Here is a 25,277-nt window from a genome sequence, read left to right as displayed (position 1 = left end):
TGCATAAGCCTGGCAATGATGCTCTGTCCATTATAAAACTGAAGTTAAAACTGGACTTCTTTTAACCTGTAAATTTTCTAACTTGTATCAGACACGCTTTGCTCCTTCATTACACACACATTTGCTCTTTAGACCAGTGGTTCTCAACCTGGGGGCCTCCAGATGTTGCTGAACGACAACACCCATCATCCCCAGCTACATTGTATCTGAGGAAACACAGATAAACACCATCAGAAATCATTACATTACCCTTCCAATAAGTTTTCCTGAAACATTTCACCTTTAGACTCCTGTGCTAGATTATTTTCCTTACAACAGCTGTAATTGCTTCCTATCTGATGGTAACATTAAAATATGCCAGTCCTAAATAATGGCATCTTCAGCCTTGCTGGGTCATTAAAAATAATTATTTCTCCACAAACTCCACGAGAAAAGATCTTGTACCTACAACTATGATTTCCATGTAGTGGTTAATGAAACACGATTCAAGCTTATGCGAAGTTGATAAAATATTGTTAAATTAATTGGAGACATCTATCTTATATAAAAACATTTATCTTATGTAAAAACACTGAACTCTATTTTATTAGCAGTTTTCTATTTTAAAAAAGTTAAACTTTTCTTCAAGGTATTTAGCTTAAAGCACAAGAGTACTTTAAATCACAGGCATTCAGTATTTGATCAGAATCAGAGCATCCCTGATCTATAATGACCAAAAGTTCCATGTGCTTTGCTCCCTACAGCCAAGACCAAAAAGAGTGAGATGTGTCACCAAGCTGAAATCTTTTTAAAAAATTACCTGCTCTATGATATATGACATTTCTGCCCTGCCTGTCTTTGATCATGGAACACAAGATAGTATCTATGGGGTTCTCAGACAGTCACCCATTCAGAGGCCTTCTTAGCTTCAGCAGCATATCTGTATCCTGTGTCTTCAGATTATTCTTTGGGGCAATGAGGTTGTATTCAGTTTGGAAGGCCTCTAATGGCTAAAACTGATAGTTATGCTTGTTGTCAACATTCCTAAGCTTTAGCATATCATTTAAAGTGCTGGATGGTTTTTAAGTGATGACTTACCAACAAATGGCAACAACTAGGAAAAAATACCAGATTCATATTTAGAATCTAAAAAGTTCAACAGCAAATTTTATAATAAGTTGTTTTTCTTGTCAGGGATCTTTTTGTAAAAAAAAATGAATTTAACCAGGTTGTGTGTTTCTGGCCACACTTATTGCCATAGTTATCCTACAATATACAAACCACATAACTGGAATAGCCTACAATGTTGTTGGAAATATATCTGGTTCCTGTTGTTACCCCAAAAATAATACTGTCCACTAATTATTACTTTTTGTTTTCCAAGTCTAAAAGTAAAAAAAATAAAAGTATTCTAAGGTTAAGAAAACTGATATTCCATTCTAAAACTAAGAGGATTTAATACTGAAAAATAAAATGTTAAATGACTAAATCTTCGTATGATCTTTTTTTTTTAAGCCACTTTATAAAGCAAGAGACTTACAGGTTAAAGTCCTGAGTTTGCATTAAGTTAAACAGGCTTCTGCCAGTTCAGTACCACCACACACATCTATGGCAGTTTTCATTGCCAAATTTGTCAATACAGTATGATCTTAAGCCTGACACAGCTTTAATATATTGTCCAGAACATTTTCATAGTCAGAGGTAGTCATTTTCTTAATAGCAACTTCTAAAATTTTGCTTTATTTTTATACAAATTATAACCCATTTTCTCTAAAAGCTCAAAACAGATTTCATTCATTAAAATATTACAATTGGGTTTTCAAAAAATATATTGGACAAGCTACACTTGTAAATTTTCCATTTATGACAAGATCTGCTTATAATTTAATGCTTAAGGCACTGTAGTCCTAAAGCACTATTAGTTAGCAAAACTGATATTACTATTACACAAATTGTTACTATTAAAACATCTACTGAGTGCCAGGAATGCTGTAAGCTTTGTACTGAAGTTCCCTCGTTCAAGCGGCTACTTTTCTGAATAACAGAAAGGAAACGATAGCTTCACCTCTCTTTCTCTTCTTTCATACTCCAGTTCAAAGTCTACCCTCTCCCTAATACTTTTGGTTCAACTCCTTACTCCTGATCTTCAACTGAAAGAAAGCATTGAAGTTCTTCTTACAGTTTCCTCTACTCACTCTGTTGTGTGTGTTCCTTCCCCCTCCAAATTTAGACTGTAAGCAATTTGAGCAACGAGCTGCATTTTATTTTACTTAATAAAACTCCATGTACACCAAAGGTGCTATTTCAATAATTACTAATGCTTTGAGCTGTTCCTGTAATTTTATTAAGAACCTCAACACACATAAACACCTCATCTGTTAATTTTAAATAAAAACAACTTTTTAATATAACTCAAAAAATGAAATAATGTCTGCATTATGTATGTCATTTCTGTGCATTTTGGGCAAAGATGAGATGGGAGTGGACACTATGGTCACAATCCAACAGAGACTTAAGTAGGTTTCAGCCCACAAATAAATTGGCTTTAAAAGGAGCTTAACACTGTGTTGGAGTGTGGACTGTAAGTTCCAATGAAATGGCAACCATTTATGCATTTCATCAAAGCACCATTAAATTAAATACAACTCCATTTGAAATCACCAAGAAAATAGGCATTATCCTCTGTGCATATATAAATTATGAGCCTGTAATCCATTAAAGTTAAATACTCTAGTCAATAATTGTTTGGATGATTGAATTTGAACCTGGGTCACACTTCCTCTTCTTGACTTTGAAGAAGCAACATAGAAAAAGTGTTGACGCTTTTGAACTTTGGTGCTGGAGGAGACTTTTGAGGACACCATGGACGGCCAGGAAAAACAAACAAATGGATCATAGAACAAATCAATCCAGAATTTTCACTCGAGGTACAATTAACCAGGCTCAAATGATCATACTTTGGACACATTATGCGAAGACCCAGCTCCCTTGAGAAGTCCATCATGTGGACTTCGTGTGGGATGTGAGCCACTGACTGTAGTAGCCTGTCTCCCTAACAATAACAGTTAAATTTCAATTGAAGTACTCAGTAGTAAATGTTTATGGGGATGTAGAGATGTACACGCTCACATTTTTATAATGTCGGACAAGTCAGTCAAGCAAAATATTGTCGAAAACAATCTATAGGTAGCAATAACTATGGATGCAACTTGTGTAGACATAACACTGAACCATGGCTAATGCTGACTAGGGAAGGGAAGGGGATTTAGCAAGGCTGGGGAGAGGAATTTCTGAGCTTGTAGTGTGTCCCAATCACCAGCAGAATTGAACATCAGGTTGTACTACATCTGAATCAGATCTCTGTTTATACAGTAACTCATCTGCAACATTCTTAGCCATTTCCTAGTGAGACACAATCATGCCCGCTGTCATTCAATCCCCACCTACTTCATTTAATTTAAAAACAATGCACTTTGTTATTTCATTCCCAATGTTTCTTCACATTACATAAAAGTCAACTATGGGCTTATTTTCAGTTTGGCTGACTCCGAGATGATGGAAAAGAAACAGATTAAATCTGTGACAACCATTGATGAGTGGATACTTGGAATTCTTATGAATACAAATAGCCTGTGAAGGTTAATGAGGTTCAATACAAGTTTAAAAGAACAGAATGAATGTATTTGGTATGTACAGTACATCCTCCAATTTAAGGTCTAGGTAACTTTTGAAGGTACATTAGTGCAAGCTAAATTAACTTTTTTATTGTCAACTGTAAACTCTCTCTCTATTCCTCCCCCAGTCCACTGTCACACAGTTGCTCTGTATAGTTCAATAGAAGTTCACACAATGAAGTAAAGCTAACGTAAAGCTAACTGAGTGTCTCTCCAAATGTATCAATATTTGCTTTCTTTTTAAAGCAGGGGTTCTCACCCTGTGGTACTCCAGATGTTGCCAGACTACAACTCCCATCATCCCCAGACACAATTTATCTGGGGATGATGAAAGTTGTAGTTCAGCAACATCTGAAGTACCACAGGGTGGGAACCATTTTAAAGGAATACAGAATATAACTAAAAATGCACAAGTAAACAAATGCTGCACAGGGTAAATAAATCTTGTATTTAGCATTGAGAGCTGTATATATGGTAAACGGTGCTCAATCTAGTTTGTGCATCCATCCCTGTAGTTATCTATATATTTAATCCCCGTAGACGTGCCTCAGCCTCTGTGGGGATGCGTCCCGGCAACCCAGCTGATTGGCTGGGCAGCGGAGCGGAGGAATGGACCTGATTGGCTGAGGCGCGTCTCAGTGGTGGAGGCCGGCGGCGGCAGGCCTTGCCGGGCAATGGAGGCCGCTGGCGGCGGGGGCCCGGGCCCGGCCCGAGCGCGGAGGCCGGCGGCGGCGGGCCCGGCCCGAGCACGGAGGCCGGCAGCCCGGCCAGAGACTGGGGCGGGGGGGAGAGAGGTAGCCGGCCCCAAAAAACACGCAGATGCTCTGTGCGGGGGTCGGCTTGTATATTATAATTTTTACTATAATTAAAATTATAATTTTATCTTCACAACCACCCTATGACGTAAGTTAGGCTGAGAAAAAGTATTAACAGCCAAAAGATCACCCCAGTGAAGGAGTCAAAGATCCAGAGAGAAAGAGCTGGGAAAGAGCAGTCAGCAGGCTGCTGGAGAAAGGATGGCTAAAAGAAATGCAAGATCTTTCTTAGTTAGGGAACTGGATCAAAACAAGGAGCCAGTTTTAGTTAGTTGTGGATGGTTTATCACTTGTTATTTTACATCAGTGTTCATATAGGGCTTCTTCTGCATGTACAAATATTTTTTGTATCTTTTATCTAATATAACAATTTGTTGCATTCTTTTAAAGGAAAAGCTTGGCTTGCTGTTGATACATTCTGGGTACCGTGTGCATATTATTTGTTTCCCCACTCTACCTCAGGTTAAACAGTGAGAGCGCTAAAGGATTTTGGGGTGCTATTTGGTGGAAGCATCCACAGAAAAAGAGATTTCCACCTGGTGGCAGCATAGGGAAAGAGTAGCAAGAAGGTGCTTTTGCTCATCTCCTCTCACCACCGACGAGCTTACAGGCAGCACCAAACCATGATACGCTGCTCCTAGCCCAACTCTCTACTGAGTACACATCATGTTAGCTATGGTTAGCTTTGACACCTGCTTTGTAAAGGGGAGAGGGACTGAATCTAGACCTACCCCTTGTGAAAACAAGTGATTGGTGCTGTCAGACTTAGTAGTGCCAACCATGATTCACACCAGGAGAATCATGGTCAGACTCTGAACTACCTCAACAGCAAGTACAATCTGAGTGGGATACAAAAATTTAATTCTATTACCAGGGTCAGATGTTAGCCTGTGCAAAATTTCTGCGTGGTGCCTTTGTTCATGCGAAAACATATTTTCCATTCCAAGAGTATATCCTTTTTAACTTTCAGACAAAGAATTTGAGAAATGAAGGTCAGCTGTAGCTAAGCTAGTGCCAACAGGAGGCGAGGGCAGGGGGAGTCAAACTTGGCCTAAGAAAAAGTATTTCCAGGAACTTCTAATCACCCTTAATCATTATGGAAATATTTAAGGAATTATGCTATATATCTTTCCATACTACAATAGTTTTCCATCTCATCTTATATGAAAAAAGGGCCTTCTGTAGAGAATCAATTATTCTAAAGGGAAAAAGAGAACATGAAACCATATTGTCAACCATTATGTCATATACAGGACAAGATGAGAACTTTTCCCAATGCTCACAGACATTTAAAAATATTAAATGCTTGTATTCATAAGCAGAGAATTATGAATATTCATACATAAGGTTATATAAAGGGCATGAGCTAGAAAATTAGAAATAATTTCCTACCTTTTGAAAGATCATGTTATTACCCATGGCATGAAAGAATGAGCAGGAAGCTTTACAGTTTGATATCTGTGAGATATGCACTTTGCTCGTGCATGCAATACTCTCTCTCACACACACACACAAATACAGATGTGGGGCTTTCTTACATAAGAAATGACTGCATGATAGCCACTATCATCACTACTGTGGCCCACACTGCTGGTGTCTCTCTTCAGTTTGGGAAACAAATACGTCTCTAAAGTCTATACACAATGGTATGTACCCAACACACATTCATATGATATGTGTGTGTGTGTGTGTGTGTGTGTGTGTGTACACACACAGAGATAGAAGATTGATTTATCAGTGGATATTAGTCCTGATAAACCAAATAATTTAAGCAGGTGTAGCTCTGCTTGCTGAGTGCTGTGCACAAACAATAGAGCATGGTTGCTACTGCATTACTCCCTGATAAGCTTCCCCACGGCATCCAGTTGGCCACTAATGCTTGAACAGATCATCTGATCCAGCAAGACCTGGACTCAACAAAAGTTTAGCTACTCTTGCCATATATGCATGGCCATCAAAAGCCTGCACTGCCCCCAGGGCAAAAGGTGGGGTATTTGACCACACACAGCAGCTCTGAAATGCAGTGGAAGGTCAGGACAAGTCCCCTACTTTCCTCTCCAGACTGAGGCTGGGGAGGATCATTCCTTGCCCTCTCTCTGGCTTGGAAACAGAAGCGTTCGGAGGGACTTATCAGTTTGGTCGCTGCCTTTGTGAGGCACTCGGACAACCTCAGTCTTCCTCCCAACTATTTGTGGTGACGTATACTAGCTTTGGTGGTTTTTAAAAGGGATCATACAAATTCATGGAATGGCAAATTAACAGAGGCTGTGAGGAAGTTGGCGAGAACCCAAATATGAAACTGAAGTTCCTCACCGTGCCATGGGAATAATAAAGTTTGCTCTAAAACAGGGTCAGGCAACTTGTGGCTCTCCAGATATTGCTGAACTACAACTCCCATCATCCCTACCTGGATTGGGGGTGATGAGAGTTGAAGTTCAGCAACATCTGGAGAGCCACAAGTTGCCTACCCCAGCTCTATTTTTTTCATTTGATAAAATCAATCACTTTGCAACTCTTCAAACTCCTTTCATGTAGCCCATGGGCTCTTCTTAGAGGCTGGTTCTCACAGTCGGTTTCTTCACACTTGAACAGCTGCAACCTGCATTCAGCCTGTAGTTCTCTAGAGAAAACCAAGATGTACAAGCCAACAGCAATTTCTGGTGTCTGGGCTGCTTCATATAAAACTTTTTTGTTTATGTGTAAGCAGCTTGAGTCTCTCTTTCCTCCACTTACTCCATCACTGACGGAGAGAAATGTCAATGCAAATTTGTTCTCCATGGATATAGCAAACAGCAACAATTCTGACAACAGCAGTAGCACTTTCTCCAGCCACTCTGATTATGGAAATCTGTGCCAACAGTATCAGTCTACAATACAATTCAGAGTTATCCTTCTCAGTATGGTTGTGTCCCCTAGGAAGAGTTAGGCTGCTCACACGTAAATGACAAAGTACTGTGGGAATGTTTCCAGCCACCACAATTACAAGGAACTGTGTAGCTGTCTCCAGATACAGCTGAGACCCCATCTAGGGGTCTCCTTGCAAGCAGCATGCCAAAGATATGCCATGACTGCTTACAAATGAGGCAAGCTCATTGTGTGATCCAGTTCTCAGAATCCTAAGATCAGGAGCGCAAACACTGCCAAATCAGATGCAATCTCCTCCCTGCCACCCCCACATCAAGAACTTCAGAAACAGATAGATCCAGCTGCTGCTAACTGTGCCTAACACCTGCTATTTGGGCAAAAAGGTGCCTTTTAAACTGGTGGCTCTTTTACTTAGCAGGAGAGCAACTGTTCCTATTCAGCCTTAGCACAGTATCCCTGTACCTGCTGTTGATGGTGTCTCCTCTGTTTCTTTTCAGACTCATGAGCCCTTTTCAGATAGGGAACTATCTTATTCTTTCTTCTCTATAAACTGCTTTGAGAACTACTTTGTTGAAAAACTTTATATAGATATCCGCTGACATGAAGCTCAAAGTAATAGAGCTGGAACACTCTGTGTGAGGGCTACAGTATAGGAGTGTGCAAACCGGCTCAGAATCAAGATGGCTCGAACTGAACCAGCCCCATAAAGTATTAGGTCGACTCGGTCCAGGTTTGAGTCAAACCAAACCAAGCCCAGTTCGATTGAACTGGCTTAAATGTGGCTTGATGACTCAAGCTGCCATTTCGGAGTGAGTGAGTGGCGTTGGCCATTTTGTAATAGCAATAGCAATAGCACTTACATTTATATACCGCTCTATAGCCGGAGCTCTCTAAGCGGTTTACAATGATTTTAGCATATTGCCCCCAACATTCTGGGTACTCATTTTACTGACCTCGGAAGGATGGAAGGCTGAGTCAACCTTGAGCCCCTGGTCAGGATCGAACTTGTAACCTTCTGGTTACAGGGCGGCAGTTTTACCACTGCGCCACCAGGGGCTCACTGTAACACGATGATGTGTCACTTTTCCCGATTGGCTGTACTGGTTACGTTTGTGATTCCCCTATAGTTTGTGGCTGGTATTTTGGAGCACCTAAGTATTCCAAAGCAGGCTGGGTGACAGGGCACCATGGGTAGGGATGTGCACAGAACTGGCAGGGGTCGGTTCAAAGGCAGGGGTGGGACAGCTTTAAGGGTGGGGGAGGGTGCACTTACCCCTCCCTCCACCTTCCCCCTGCTGGCGCTCCATTTGTAAAGATTCTGTCAGGATGGCAGCATACCTCGCTGCCGCCCCATTCCCTCCTTGGCCAGAAGTGCCGGGTGCACATGAGCCTCCCAACCGGCCAGTGTTCGAAAGCCCATAAAAGGGCCTCCGAACAGGTCCGTGCACATCCTAACCATGGGTACTGCCTACTGCCCAACCCACAAGGCAGTAGGGCACGCAGGTGATTTCTTAGGATTTTTTAGTTTTTCCTGGGGGGTGGGGTTGTGCCATAGGGAATAATGGGGATTCAAAGCGGCCCCATTATTCCCCGTAGGTAGTGCCTAGGGACACCAAAACTGATTGGGTAGTAGGGCCCCATGGGTGCCAAATGCCACCCAACACCAAAAGCAATCAGACAAAGGGGTGGATTTTTTAGGAATTGTTATGTATTGTAGATTCTCAGGATTCCCTATGAAGAAGTTATTTTGCAACCAAGAGTCTACACTCTGCAGTACACCGAGGATGTACAATACATAAAAGTTCCTAAAAGTTCACCTCTTTGCTCAATTGCTTCTGGGGTTGGGTTGTAGATAGCACCCATGGGGCCTTTCCACCTAACCCATTTTGGTGTCCCTAGGTGCTACCTGCAGGGAATTATGGGAAACTTTGAATCCCCATTATTTCCTATGGCCAAACCTTTAAAACCGGCTTCAGCATAGTACGAGCATGAGCTGAACCACGGCTCAGCTTGGCCGAACTGGGAATCAACACGGGGGACCCAGCTTGAGCACAGTTCGAATTCGAAACCAAACTAGGGAGACCGGTTTTGTGCACATCTCTACTACAGTGTAGTCGGAAGGCTGTCCTGGTGCTTTTTAATACCAGCATCTATGCAAGGAGCATTTACCTCCATTCACAACAATGGGGATAAATACAGCAATGCTGCTTGCTCAGCTACAGATTTCTAAAAGCATCAAGGCTACTTTATGGCTCCACTGAAACCCTGATGAGGAGTGTTGCAGCTTCATTAGTCTCCACATCATGCCAGATGATGATGATGATGATGATAATAATGGGCTGGAGACTGCAAGGTTGCTGGAAGAAACGTCGCTTAACCAAAAAATATATACGAAAAACGCTAACAAGGAAATAATGATCTGCTATTACAAGTCTAGTCCAACTAGAAGAGGTTATTTAAAAAGAATGTACCAAATTTGGAAAGAGAAGCATCCAGATACAGAAAGAACAGAACAAAGGCTAGCAGACCAGAGAAGATTCATAATAAGAAATAAAGTATTCACAGAAGTTGAGCTGGAAGAACTGCAAAGAGCAACACAGGCTCAAGATATGGAAGAAGAATTACCACCAACTGAAGAAGTTGCTCAGGTGCAGGTGGAGGTGGTGTTGGAAATCTGTTGCTGAACTGTTTCAAAATCAAAACCAGGCAACCTCCCCTTTGACTTCACCTCAAAAACCCGAATGCTGTTTAACAGAAAAGCAACAAGAACTAAAGCAAAAAAATAACGGAGCACATGAACCAAACATCCACTAGGGTTCGACTTTCAGTGCTAGAAACAGTTGCCAAAAAACAACTTGCTCAGGCATTAAAAGATGTCAGTGTTGCACTTGCAGAAATAACAACCAATAATTTGCAAGAAACAAACCAACTAATGTACAGTGCAGCAACAATAACAACACAAGAGTTTGGATATAAGATCAGTGGACCTGTAAAAAAAGAAAGTAGTACATCACCTAAATGGAAGATTAGATTAGAAAATAAAATCTCCAGGCTTAGATCAGATGCTAGTAAATTGAAAGATGGAGCCTCTCTGGGAAGAGCAAAGGGTTCCAAGTTCCCTCCCTGGCTTCTCCAAGATAGGGCTGAGAGAGATTCCTGCCTGCAACCTTGAAGAAGCCGCAGCCAGTCTGTGAAGACAATACTGAGCTAGATAGACCAATGGTCTGACTCAATATATGGCAGCTTCCTATGTTCCTAAAAGTAGAAAAGTCAACAACAAACAGCAAGTGCCGCCTTTGTAAAGAAGCAGATGAAACAGCGGACCACCTAATCAGCTGTTGTAAAAAGATCGCACAAACTGACTACAAACAAAGGCATGACAAGGTAGCAGGGATGATACACTGGAACATCTGCAAAAAATACAAGCTACCTGTAGCCAAAAATTGGTAGGACCATAAAATTGAAGAAGTGGTAGAAAATGAAGATGCAAAAATATTATGGGACTTCCGACTACAAACAGACAAACATCTGCCACACAATACACCAGATATAACTGTAGTCAAGAAGAAAGAAAAACAAGTTAAAATAATCGACATAGCAATACCAAGGGATAGCAGAATAGAAGAAAAAGAAATCGAAAAAAATCACAAAATACAAAGATCTACAAATTGAAATTGAAAGGCTGTGGCAGAAAAAGACCAAAATAATCCCAGTGGTAATTGGCACCCTAGGTGCAATTCCAAAACAACTTGAAGAGCACCTCAACACCATAGGGGCCACAGAAATCACCATCAGACAATTACAAAAAGCAACTTTACTGGGAACAGCCTATATTTTGCGACGATATCTATAATAACCAACAGTATTGATGATAAAATTCAGCCATCCCAGGTCCTTGGGAAGGATTCAATGTCTGGATAAAACAAACCAGTCAATAACACCTGACTGTGTAAACAAGAAATAATAATAATTTTTAAAAACTCTGTCCCAATTACCATAAGGCAACTTTTCTCTTCTGAAACAAGCTTGCCTAGCTCCATCTAGGAAAAGCACATACCCGTGTCAACTCTGAAGCTGGAAGTAATACTATAAAGAACAGATCTGATGGGCTGCTGTTTTACTACTGTAGTTTTCAAGTTCACAGCCTTTTGCAGCTTAATGTCGCATCAAGAGGGAAATAATCCATTTCCTTTTTGCCTCCTGTAGTTGCTACTGCCTCCCTTGGAAGGTAACAGCAGGAAGCAAAATATGTATTCTAAGATTTGTTCTTGTGAAGCAGACTTCTAAGCCTGCAGATCCGAAACTTACCAAAAGCAGGCTCTCTCAGCTATCTTCTATCAATATTTATTTATTAAACAGAACAGTTATATTACTGGAAAGCATTCAGCATCTAAGCAGGATCTAGAATGTGATCTGTCACAAAATTAAATTCTTTTTAAAAGCAAGATTATTTTCCTTCTGTTTATTACTGTATTTTGCACTCCTGTTATATTCAGAGGCAACCATGGCAAAGCAGGAAATGCAATCAGTAATTTCAACACTTCAGGGGGTGGTCTTTCTTGCAAGTTGTTAATTCTTGAAATCTCTGTGGGAGGAGGGAGTATTAATATTTTATTATACTCAATTTTGTTTGATAGGAAGCAAGAGGGCTATGAATATTCACCTGAAACTTTTAAAAAATATTTCTGAACACGTTATGCCTCAATGAGCATTTTGTACCCAGAATGGATTCCTGGCATCTATTTCACAAGAAGTCCTTATTGGAAATATAGTTGAGAAAGTTATTGCTAAACTCTGACATGCTCATAAAATTCCTCTGAGCAAGTTGGCAGCTTCCAATACAATTCTGATTACATAATTATAAAGGAAATTAAACTTTACTTTCAGATGCACTATTATGCCAAATTAAATAGCGCTGCCCTAACGATTACCCATTTATACTATTCAAACTTGATTAAACAATGTCCTGATCTTCAAAAAGTAATAGCTGTGCTCAAGGGTATTTGAAAATAGTCATGTTTTTAAAATCCTGAAGTAACTTTTTAAATAAAGGTTCAGAACTTCAGAATCTTATCAAATTCATAATTTGATCTATCACACAGAAAATAAGACAGACTTAACTTATACAGGAGACTCTCTTTATTCAGGGGTGTGTGTGTTTGCATTCCCACCTATTTCAGCAGATAACGAAACCATGAATAAAGAGACCTTAACCCTATGGGCATTGGGGGGTTAACACACCGAAGTGTTCTAAAAATCGCAAGGAAAAAAAGGGGGGAGCAAAAATAAGCACAGTACCCCACTCTCCAACAATGCCCACAGAACTTCCAAGTCCTCCAATTTTTGTTCTTTTTTTGAGGGGTTTTGTGTGTTTTGTTGCCAAAAAGAGCTACAAAATGCCCCAGCACTACACAATGGCAGCAGGAAATGATATCATGACATTTCCAGCCACTCAAGAGCCACAAATATACAAAAACAACACTATTTTTAAAAAATAACCCTGCAAATAAAGAAACTGGGTCCCTATGACCCAACCGCAGATACGCGAAACCACTAGTGCCAGGACTGCAGACAACAAGGGCCATAAGTATACAGTTCTGGTCATCCCTTATAGAAGACAACAACATTAGAACTGAATAAATTACATGGAAGAGCAACAAAACTGCCTTTCACAGGTCAAAGCTTTGGGATATTTCATCCTGGAAAAGAAATGGCCAAGTTACTGGTTTCAACTATCTGAACAACAAATGGTTTACTCTTTTAAGTACTAGTACTACAAGAAATCGTGTATGTATATAACTGGAAAAAATACTCAGTATGGATAAAAATAATGCCAAGTTCCAGTCTGTGGCACCCTCTCCTTCTGCATTTCACAGCTTGGCGAATGCAAACTTAGTGCCAAATAAAACATTGGCTTATTATTCGGTATCCATCAACACCTGATTACAATGTGCGTTTGGACCAGTGTGGTTCCCAAACAGTTCCACCTAAAAAAATCTGAGCATTAACTAGGTTACATCGACTACACAATGGAAAAATGATGTCTGGATGACAAATGGTTTGATGAATCTGGACTGTCTCTACCCACAGTTAGAGATGAGCTAAATCTGCTGGCTCCTGTGATACATCTGTTCATTTCACCAACAGAATTGCTCTCATTTCCCATTACTAGGGATCACTTGGTTGAGTCTGGAAACTGCAGTGTAAGAGACTTAGCTCTGTCATTTCAATACAACTCTTATCAAACGATATCATATCCCAATGTGCTGGAAGGAAGGAGGGCAAGGGAAGATGGTGATGTGGCCGACCACTGGTTCTTATCAAAATGTACAACATCTTTGGCCTAGTTCTCAGAAGACAGAAATTAAGTGGTGAACTGCATCAGGACTGCACCACTTGAGACTACAGATGCTAATTCATATGACTAAATGCTCATGGATTTAAAAAAAAAATCCCACACACATAGAGAACTAGGTGTCAGATAGAAGGCTGTAGCCTAGTATTCTCATTGACATACTTGTTTTCTTTCTGACAGGATATTTTGTTTTTCATGGGGGGACATTTCATCATGTGAGCCCTCATTTAAAACCTGAAGTGGTTCAGTCTATATATAGGCTTGCCAACCTTGTTTGCTATATGTAAGAACCAGACTTTAGTCTAGAACACACTCCTACCACAAAAGGCCATTCAAAAGAAACGGGGCCTAACACCATCATTTAAGAAGAGACTTACCTCTACTTGCATTCCAAGCTGAGCTCTCTCTTTGTCCTTGCGCTCTATGCATCGCCTTAACTCCTCTATCTCCGACATGACTGCACTGCGATTTAGCTTTGCTCTCAGTTCCCAAATCTGTTTCTCCATCTCTTGTTTCTCTGGATCAGATCTCTCAGCCACTGGAACACAGACACCATGTGGAAGAAGAACTGAATACACTGAATCCAAAGTGTGTGTATATACATAAACACAGAGAGTTTTCTTGTAAAGCAGTAGACAGAATCCAATGAATGAATGAAGCAAACAAAACAAACAGTTACAGAGACCAGTTCTATCTCTCTGGAATGATGGAGCAATATCATGCTCTAGCGCAAGGCTGCACAACTCTGACCTTCCTGCATATGTTGGGCTACAGCTCCTTGGCCACTGTGGCTGGGGATGATGGGAGTTACGGTCCCTAAAGAGCTGGAAATGGATAAATATTTTGCTTAGAAAAAATTAACACAGCAAGTTTCTCAGAATTAAAAGAAAGTACCCATGTACTCCTAAAGAGGCACTGACAGGGCCTCCAAAAATAGTCTGCAGTGCCCACTACCTGGTAGGTTACATTTGGGCAAGATGAAGACTATGGAAGTTCACACCTGAATCTCCCCCTACCCCAAGAAGTGAAGTGGAGCGCCTTCAGGGAGTAGGCGGGCAGACCATACACCTGCCTACTACCCTACCTCTGGATTCAGCTTGAGAGGTAAAGATGAATGCTTAGGGGCTAGACAGATCGGATTCTTCATAGCATTGCCCATGCTCTTGTAGCAGACCAGGCCGGCATGATATTGTGTTAAAAAAAGCATCCCTTTACATTTCAAAACCGCCTTTATGGATGTAGTCTATTTCATTTATTCTTTATTCAGACAAATTTGAGTATTGGGAGGTTATACACAGAGGTTATACACAGAGTAACAAGCATGGGAGGGAGGGGGCTATCTATAAGAACAGCCCAAGGCCTATCTAGCCAGTATCCTGTTTCCCAAAGTGGCCCACCAGATGCCTCTGGGGAGCCCACAGCTCTCTTTTGAATATATATATTTGCTGACTGCATATGAAGAATATTATAGACATATAGATAGAAAATCTGGTTTTCCCTTCACTCTTCTTGGGGAAGTTAGGAAGGATTAATTATTGTGGTGGAAAGATAAGCCATAACGGATTTTCCTCTGATAGAGGGGGAAACCAGGGACATATACAGTAACATCAAATGCTCTACAAGGAAACCCTGTTTTGGGACGTTGATCAGAAGCATCTCCATTCAAACAGCTGCAGTCTTATACAATGAATATTGAGGTTTCCAGGGAAAATAGATATTTATAGGCATTTTCAGCACACTAAAAGGCACCTAATGGCACAGCGAGGAAGTAACTTGCCTAGGGAGCAAGACTATGGGAAACACCTATATCAGGCAGCAGCGATATAGGAAGATGTTGAAAGGCATCATCTCATACTGCATGCAAGGAGGCAATGGTAAACCCCTCCTGTATTCTACCAAAGACAACAACAGGGCTCTGTGGTCACCAGGAGTCCACGCCGACTTGACGGCACAACTTTACCTTTAAAGATCATCATATTGGTTTGTTCAGTGCCATATGGAACAAAGGTTGCAATCTACCAAGCACAGCTGATCTGCAGCCTCCATTTGATTCAGCAGATCACACAGAGCTCCCATACCAGCCCAGTTGAAAGGAAAGGCAAATGCACAACAGCAGTACTGGTGGATTGTTTCCAGAGCCTACTGAAGCAATTACTTCTACTGAACTATTTGGATCCAGTTCCTAAAATTCTGCACATCCTGGCCTACCTGCCAGCTTCTACTATGCTCATTACACTTTGATAGCAGAGACCTACAGTGGCTGGGGCATAAAAGGTGCATTACATCATCTATCAGCAACCTGCAAAGGAACAGGTTCTAGCTGGTCAACCATAGGCCTGACAAAATATAATCAGCAGGGCTTTCAGTTAATTTAGAGATGAAATGGGAGCCTCTTGGTGCATTTTCTATATGTAGCAAAATAACTTGAAAGATTGTTTTAAAATCCTATATCTGGATTTATCATCATCATCACCATTTATTTATTTATCTATCTATCAAATTTGTATACCGCCCCAAACTTTAGTCTCTGGGAGGTTTACAATAACAAAACCAATTAAAAACACATACAAAAACTTAAAAACAATTTAACAATTTAAAAAATAACCAGAAATTAAAACCCAAAAATATTAGGAAGCTGAGAAAGTTTGGGCGAAAAGATGGGTTTTCAGGTGTTTTTTGAAAATTGCCAGAGATGGGGAGGATCGTATCTCAGCAGGGAGTGCAGAAGGCCCGTCTCTGCCCATCTCTGTGTAGCCACCAAATGAGTTGGCGGTAATAACGGTATTGACAGAACACTTGCCCAAATGCTTTGTAACAAAACAGGATTAATGGCAGTAATGGGTTGGGGTCATCTTAGAGCATTTTAACTAGAATCCCAAAGAATCATACAGTGCATTTGGGGAGGAGGCAATAATCAACAGCAAGTTCATTTGCTAATTTACGCATTTTCTAACAACTCAGATTTAATTCACACAACCATCTTTAGGTCAATTTTTGACACTGTCCTATGGGAGCCCCTCACTGACTTGGGACAGGAGAAGGCTTCAGCGTGGCAAAAATATGAAGTATAGACTTTGGGCACACATCATTAGCTCTCAAACACAACTTATTGCCAGTTTTTAGAAAAATCAGCCTTGCTATTCCAAAACACTGAACCATTCCCATGAATTATTACCATATAGCTTTATTTTTCTGTCTGTTATAACAAGATGTAGGAAATGGAGTAGGCAGAATTTTACCTCTTCGTTTCCTCCGGTCATCCTCCTGCTCCTCTGGACGGCTCTGGTGATGTATGGCAGCCTGGGAAATTTGATGCTGCAGATGCAGACGTTCCTCTTCTGCTCTAAGGAGTTGGGAACGGAGATCCTCAATCTAACACACACACACACATACACACAGACAATTGCCAGCTTTTTAAACAAACCAGAAAGTCATTTCAATCAAAAGTGGGGAGGAGTCTTCGCTAAAATTATAGTTTAAAAAATATATCCAACACCCGCAAAATATGACTATAATTAATTATATATACCCAGCAACACCAGAATGGATGCTAAGTGAGGTTTTCTGGTCCTAAAGCATCCAGTTAAACAACTATGTGTTGCAATAAATTTGTAATTTGGCTCTGCATGTGTCTGTGTGTATTTAAGCTCCAAATTAGCAGCTGCAAGGGGAACAGGATCAAGACTGTGATAGGAGGGAAAAGAGTTACATACCCACATGGAAAGCAATCCTAATTGGGCCCCACAAATGCTGCCATTTAAATTAAGCACATACACATAAAAGGCCATACTACACACTTTAACATAACATGAAGTTTGGCCCGTAAACATAGGAGGATGTCTGTGTGTTCTTGTCTGTGCCTGTGGCTAAATTACGTTATGTTGGAGATCTGTGATTGGGTCTTACAACCACTGTTTCTGTTACACTCAACAGCTGAGGCCTTCAGAGTAGCAGGAGGGAGGAGACATTTGGCCATCCCCACCCCACAGTTTTCCCAATCAAAATCAAAACATTCCCCCGCTCCCCAAATGCTATTTGCATTGTGGGTTGAGAGCGGGGTGCAGTTACCTATATTCCCCGTCACATGGGGTAAACTGCAGTTTGGCAATGACACATTTTGACTGAAAAAACAGCCCTGGGGCAAAAAGGGTTAGATGCTTTCTGTCCCATCCATTGTGATCAAATTGGCTCTCCTCACCCCAAACGGGCTGTATTTCAGTTTAACGCACAAATACACCAGGATATCTCCCACATAGCATGTAGTTTGGCCCTCATTCTCCTCTTAGGGGCTTGTACGATGAGAGGGCACACTGCCTGAGACTGGTCCTAAAAGGAATAAGATAGAGAAAGAAATCTTCGCCTGCCCACCCCACTAACCCTGCCTTTCCTTTTCAAAACAGGTAAGGAAAGCCTGCATGTCCAGGCTAGCTCAGGTAACGGCTGAGCCTCCTTCTGGCTCTGAGACATCTATAAGCCTGCCAAGGCCTGCCAATTGGGCCCAAATGAGAAGGCATCAGTCACCCGAGAGATCACACAAGTGAAGAGAAGGTAGGAATGAGGGCCTGGTAAGATGGAGAAGTGCGAGGCCCAAGTGTCCCTCAGCTTTTCCACTGGAGGCTGACATTTGTCATTCAGCAGCATGCAACTTCTAAAAATACTGTAGGATGTACTGGTACCATGACAAATAATAAATTGCCTTTATATAGCACCTGACATACAGGCTTGTGAGGATTACAAGATAACTTAACATAGGGCGGTATTATTGTCTCCTCATTACAAATGGAGGCAGACAAGACTGTAGTTGGACTCAGACACTATGCTGTATGAGTGCACAGATTTCTGTACACTCATACATGGGCTTGTGTGAATGGCTGTACCTGTGTTCATTTGAAAAGTGAACCTGGATGCAGGCCCTTCAAATGCATGGTACAGACAGGAAGTGTACTTCTGTACCTGTGTTCTGCATAACATGTGAATGACTGTACTTCTGTACAGATCTGTACCTGTGTACACTGTATACGTGTTGCACAAGTGCTTACTATAACGTGTGAATGAGCCCTGAGACACAGTGATTTGTCTAGGGCCATCTAATTAGTTCATGGTTGGGGCATGATTCCAGCTTAGACTCTTCCATTCACAGCTTAGACTCTTAGCCTCTACACTACACCGCTGTCTAATATTTCTAAAATGGAGAGAAATATAATGGTGTGCACACACTGATTAAGGGCAGAGTTACGGCATAAAAACCAGGGTAATGTAAATGCCAAGTGGTGCAAAACAAAGCAATTTCACCATATAGCCACCCCAGTGTCCAGTATGGTAGTGTTAACACCAGGACTGTTCATATGTTTAAATGGATCTGCATAAAAGGAGTAGGATTGTGCCCACAGGAACCCACTGGCCCTGCTGCCAGCAGAATGTCTAAAAAACCTACATGCATGCCCTGCACATGTGACGGGGAACCTACCTATTCCAGGGGGCCCAGTGGGGTGTACAGTTTGTAGGTTCTTTCGCGGGTTATGCTGAACATGGGGCAGGCCCAGAGCATGCAGTCCCACTCTCCCCTTTTCTGTGAATTCATTGTAAAATGTGAAAAACCCATCTGAACTGCAGTGTGAGGTATGAGGTGAAAATGGACCATTGCAAACTCAATGACATCAACTGAATCACCATGAAAACACAGAGCAGTTGATTGGGCTTCTGACTAAAAGATTTGCTAGATGCCAGGAAGACGTTTAACCATGTAAAGTACTTTATTTTCCATAAATAATTTGCTTGTGCAAAGTAAAGTAAGGTAAAGGAGCTCCAGAAAGCGGGGGGGTGTGTGTCAAATTGCTCAACTTTCTTTCTGAAAATGGGACCGTTCTCCTTCTTTAAAAACTTTCCAAATATATTTAAAAGTGCATGTTACAGAGCCAAAAATATTTGTACTATCAGAATATAAAGTAATAATCCAAAGAAAGCAAATGGGCTTAAACCAGAAATACAATCTTGAACCTATTAGTAGGTATGTCTACATTATGCACACGTGTAAAATATGTGAGATTTCAACCAAATAAATAAGAACCTGAAATAGGATAATCCATAGAAATGGCAGATTAGCCAAACAAAAAACCCAGCATCAATGGAGCTGGAAGAAGGGGAGGGAGAAAGGCAGTCTTATTTGGCATGAGATAGCCCACTGTTGTGTAAATACAAACTTATTTCAAGAGCCATCAATTAGAGTAGAATCGGACACAAGGGTGAAGTCATGCCTGAAAATGAAAATTTCTACTCCGGGGGGGAGGGGAAGGGGGTTAGAAATTACATATCTGCATATGCTTTACCTCTTATATTGCACTGCAAATTGCACAGCACTCATTTTCAGGCAAGTCTGAGCTGTGCAATTTGCAGTGCAATATAAGAGTTAAAGCATATGCAGATATGTAATTTCTACCCCCACCCCGGAGCCCTGCAACATATAAAAGTGTTACCCTCACTTTTCCTTTCAGATATGTTCTACTTTAAAAACAAATATCAAGAATCTGATATGCAGGGGCAGATCTACAATTGTGCAATGGACACAGGAGGATTATTATCCTCTAGGAGGATAAGCACTTGAATTTCAATGCCACTAGGAGGATAAGCACTTGAATTTCAATGGGAAATTAAAAAACAATAATTCCTGAATGACTGGACAGAAATCTCTAAAATTTAACATGGCGTTCCTATGTGATGACAGCATTACATGTGTGGATGCCCAAGGAGCTCAGTCCACCCACTGATTTTTAATGAATTTTTAAAAGTTTTAGAAAAATAAAGAATCAGTAGGTGGACTGATCTCCTTGAATGTCCACCCATTTAGTGCACATTCCATTATATGCTATGAATTTTGAGAGCTTTCTGCCCAGCTGTTCTGGAATTAGAACATGGGGTACAACATATGGGGGTACTACTCCTTTTATATGAAGACAGAGAGCAGCGACCTCCAAATGAACCTTGAATGATAGAGTGGGAGATTCAATTTCAGAACTTTTTTTAAAAAAATTGCTATTAAACAAAGCAGTTATGACACTTTTAAACAATTTTTTAAAACTTCTTTTTTAATTCATTAAAAATAAACAAGTGAACCAATATCCTTGGAAGTCTATACACTTAATGCTATAATCAAGCAGGGATACCATGCCCAGCTTTTTGGGAGTTATTGATCTTTTTGAGTTTACCATTGCCCCATAGGGATCAATTATCCAATAAGGCCTCCATGTTCAATTCCTGCACACAGGCTCCTTCAGAGTTTGTTATGCCCCTGTCATTATGGAAGTTAACTGGGCTTCCTGACCACAAGCCAGTCTCTCTCTCTCAACCCAATCTACATCACACTAACAAGGGCTAACAAATGTAAAGTAGCTTTTACAAAATGCAAAAACAACTAAATAAAACATATAAATTAAAAGCCAGTGAGGGAAAAACATCTTTGATCAGTGGGCTTCACGTTACAAGATCATTAAGACAACTGGCTTCTGTTTCATTTCTCCAACTTTACTTTGCACAACAGGCTTCTCTCAAAATGGCATTCAGTCAAGTTCAGTATGCACTATTCCGAATGCTCTGTTATCACACTGCCCCTATGGAAGTATTTGATAGCAAGTTTGAAGAGGCCTGAGCATCGCATATTGTGAAAGGAGATAGATTTTCACCCAGGAAAGTGGTTACCTGGCGGAGAAGCGTTTCCCGACTGTTTTCTGACTGATCCAGTTTCCTCTGGGAGTGCTCCAGCTCCTGCTCCAGCTTATTTGGATTAGAAAAACATGATAAAATTCATTCCATTGCTAGTAATGTTATGAATTATTTAGGCACAATACTTAATATACCCAGAAGTACTTTGAAAGCTCATTTCTTATGCAATGCTATGCAAAGCTCTCCAAATGCCTATTATCCCAGTGGTACCTTAGATCAAATGATCTGTTTACAGAGACTTGCATTACTTCTTTTCCCCCTTAAAACTCTGTTACATAATTGAGTTTTAAGTGTATCTCCCAGTAATTCTTTGTATATGTTCCCCTTTAGAAGTGGCATAGCAGGGCAGTTTTAAAGGTTAGTTATCTCTTCAGAGTCACAAATCCCATATTGGAGGGGCAGGGTGGGAAAAGAAAAACCAAGTGTTCTGACAAGGCACACAGAGAAACACACAATATTTTCACGCCAAAATGAAGAGAAGACACTGCATATATCTGGAAATGACTCAAAACTAAAATCCTTACGAAGTCTATTGCTCTTAGAATATTCATATAGATACTGTATAACACAAAATGCATGTTTTATACCCAATGATCTGCACTCATCATTCCCCATTGCTTTCAAGGTGCAATTCAATATGCTGATTTTGAACGATGAAGTCCTAAGTATCTGGACCATAATATAGTCATTTATAAAACAAACACCTCAAAACATATTAGGCACCCATCTTGTTTTAAAAAGACAGACACTTAAGGAAGATTCCCTTGGGACTGGGCCATAGCTCGGTGGAAGAGCATCTGCTTTACTTGCAGAAGGTCCCAGGTTCAATCCCTGGCATTTCCAGGAAGAGCTGAGAGAGACTCCTGTCAGAAAAAGCCACTGCCAGTCAGTGTTGACAATACAGAGCAAAATGGACCAAGGGTCTGACTCCTATGTCTGGCTCACAACTTATTTCCTTGGGGAGGGGTGAGCAGTTGCCAGAGGGAAGCATTAGAATCTTCACAGCCCTCTTCTGCCCATGTCAACTCAACCTCACCCTCTCTCAATCAATGCAATACTCCCAGTTTTTTGGGAGCTGGGGTGGCTCCATATTTTGCTATTATTTTCAGGGCTGGAATATGAGAAAAACCCTTTCTCCACTTCTACTTTTCACTGCCTAAGGCATTGCACTTCATTGTGTGGCCCGTGGGCCACTGGCAGTCCACACAGACCCCAGTGGCAGTCCCTGGCACGCCTCTCCCCACTCCTGTTGCCTCTAGCCCCCTCAGCCACCGTGGTCACACTCACACACACACTTGCACACGCACCACCACTACCACCACACTCATGTTCACTCTCTCTCTTACTCCATTCCTCCTCCTCCTGTCACTAGGCATGCTGTGTATGTGTGTCTGTCTGTCTGTCTGTCTCCCTCTCTCCCTGCTCGCTCGCTCTCCCTCCCACCCCAAAATGAAAGTTCTCAGCAGCTGCAGCCCCTACTTTAAAAACAGTGAAGATCACTGGCCTAAGGTGTCTCCCACAGGGATTTACAGTATGCTGTATGCCTGTATTCTGATTCTCTCCTTCCTCCCTTTGATCCTTTTAAATAATAATAATAACAATAATGCTTTTTAATCTCTCTATCCCACCTTTCCTCCAAGAGCTCAGAGCAGTTTTGTAGCCTCACAACTAACCTCTGAGGTAACTTTAGGCTGAGAAACAACAATTTGGCCAAAGTAACCCAGAAAACTTCATGACTTAGTGAGGATCCGAACCTGGGTTCGGTCATACGGAAGCCCAACACTCTGCCCCCTGCACCACATCAGCTCTTGGGTCAAGCACAAAACAGGGTACTTCAAGGGAAATGGGCCTCAGTTAGTCATATGTTTCTCACCCTAGGGAGGCCAACTTATGGCCTGCTTCTCACTGCTTCTCACCTTTTCAAACTATAGGTGGGGGCTCACGTAACAAAACAGTGTTCATTGGAAGGTCCAGGAGCCAATGGCATCTCCCATCTTCCTTAAGTGCAGCTTCCTGACTAATTGTTTAATACATCTGTGCAAAGCTTTGGACAAAGCTGAATACTCCGCACAGTCCTCCAGCGCTTTATGGAGGCAACCATTCCCACTGTACAGTGCTGTGCTTGGCAAATTACCAGTGGGAATCTTTTAAGAGAAACTGAACCCTCTTAAGTTCCAGCACTATCATGGAAGCTGTGCACAGAGGAGCACTGGGAACTGTAGTTTCCCTATGGAGTTCTATGGGGGAAGCATTGGGAAGGACTATACTCCCCAGTGCTCCATGCACACTTGTCAAGATGGCACTGGGGCCCGACAGGGCTTTGTTTCTCTTAAAGGAGCCCCACTGGCAATGGGCAGGACACAGCACTAGATGCAAGTCAGTGTAGTGGGAAATGGTTCTCACACTTAAAGCTTTTTGCCAAAGAGGCGCCAGCTTGGAAAAATAGTGACAATCACTGCAACAGAACGTTCGTCCATACATAACATTCTCTACACATAAAATATCAAACAGTGGGGAGAAGGATGAGCTAGCAGACTAGGTTTCTAGCATGTCAGGGAGAAGGGTTCCCACTTAGCTTTCTCCCTGACATCTGGTTTTCTGAGGTTCATTCAAGCACATCAGCCCACACCTATATCTGAAGGGAAACGGCCCAAATAAGATTTAATTCCTCACAGCCAGAATTCCTGCTGTAGAGCAGGAATGCCCAGAACAATCTGGGTATGAGCTGCTGAAAAGAAGCTGATCATCTTAAGATGAAAGACACAGAGTTTCACGTGGACGACTGCTCCCACCTAGAGCAAAGTACAACACAGAAGCAAACGTGTCAGTGCTGTACAAAAGCATATATGTAAAAAGCTTACATCAGTTGCAGTAGGAATATGCCAGGCCATGGATGTGAAAAAAGAAAGTGAAGAACCCCCCCCCCCCAACCGGCCAACAAAAAGCCCTTTCCTTACTTTGTTTTTTTCACCTTCAGTTTTCAGTAGTTTATTTTTCAAGACCAGTTCCACTTCATTAGCTTTAGCATCTTGTTGTAAAGCCTTGAAGGAAAGAAAGGAATTTGTTGTTTTGTTTTTGCAAAACCACTGATGCCTTAATTTATAAATATGCTGAAATCTGACAGACATTCAATATGTAGATTAATACATGCACATTTTGTCAGCTTCAGCTGGTACGCCAGCTGTGGCTGTTCCTGGAGAATCCTGACCTGGCCACACTTATCCATTCTGTAACACCTTCTATGTGGGGATGCCCATTTAAAAACAGCAGCTGGGGCAAACCGCCTGGTTATTAAGCGGGACTGCTGGCTGGGAACGTATTACTCCAACTCTGCTTAAATGATTAGCTGTCTAATCATTTCTGGGCTCAATCCAAGGTACTGGTGTTTACCTTAAAAGCCTCAGATAGTTTGGAACCAGGGTACCTGAAGAACCACCTTTACCTGTATGTGCCTCCCTGTGCACATTGGTATTCATCCAAGACTTGCTACAGCAGGCATCCACAAGAAACAAGGCCTTTTCAGCAACGGCACCCATTCTTTGGAACTCCCATCTCTGTGAATGCCAGCCAAGCCTCTACACTTTACATTTTTAGCCATTAAGCAAAGACATGGCTTTTCAGAAAAGTCAATGTGATGCTGCTTACAAAGATGTGGGGCAGCGGGGGGGAGGGGTTGCACCACTGTCTTGTGCTTATTCATTGCTATTGTAAATTGGTTGGTTTTTGTTTTTTGCTTCTACATGCTAATTTTAGCCGCTTTGGATCTATCAGAGAAAAGCAGAGTAAAAATTTAAGAGATATACAGCATTTACCAGTGATCTTCACACATTTGGCAGCAGGGTCCGATGGCGTGCACCTCCCCACCACCAGCAT

General features: G+C 41.5%; 1 protein-coding gene across 10 annotated transcripts in view; it reads right to left on the bottom strand.

Annotated features, from left to right (window-relative positions):
- Positions 1 to 25,277, bottom strand: part of CEP128 (centrosomal protein 128) — a 263,923-nt gene that overhangs the window by 186,950 nt on the left and 51,696 nt on the right. For all 10 annotated transcript variants that reach the window (XR_008313415.1, XR_008313413.1, XR_008313414.1 and 7 more), the window contains 4 exons: positions 24,362 to 24,445; positions 21,381 to 21,455; positions 16,928 to 17,060; positions 14,066 to 14,226 (listed from right to left, as the gene is read on the bottom strand). Coding sequence is in view for 7 of the 10 variants with exons in the window: in XM_053284676.1 (XP_053140651.1) it covers positions 14,066 to 14,226; positions 16,928 to 17,060; positions 21,381 to 21,455; positions 24,362 to 24,445 (453 nt within the window). In the remaining 3 variants the exon portion in view is untranslated. The remainder of the gene's footprint in view (positions 1 to 14,065; positions 14,227 to 16,927; positions 17,061 to 21,380; positions 21,456 to 24,361; positions 24,446 to 25,277) is intronic.

Source organism: Hemicordylus capensis, chromosome 1 (assembly GCF_027244095.1).
Source record: "Hemicordylus capensis ecotype Gifberg chromosome 1, rHemCap1.1.pri, whole genome shotgun sequence".
NCBI classification, from domain to species: Eukaryota; Metazoa; Chordata; class Lepidosauria; order Squamata; family Cordylidae; genus Hemicordylus; species Hemicordylus capensis.
Note: the sequence above shows the minus strand (reverse complement) of the source record. Positions and strands in the feature narration are given on the sequence as shown.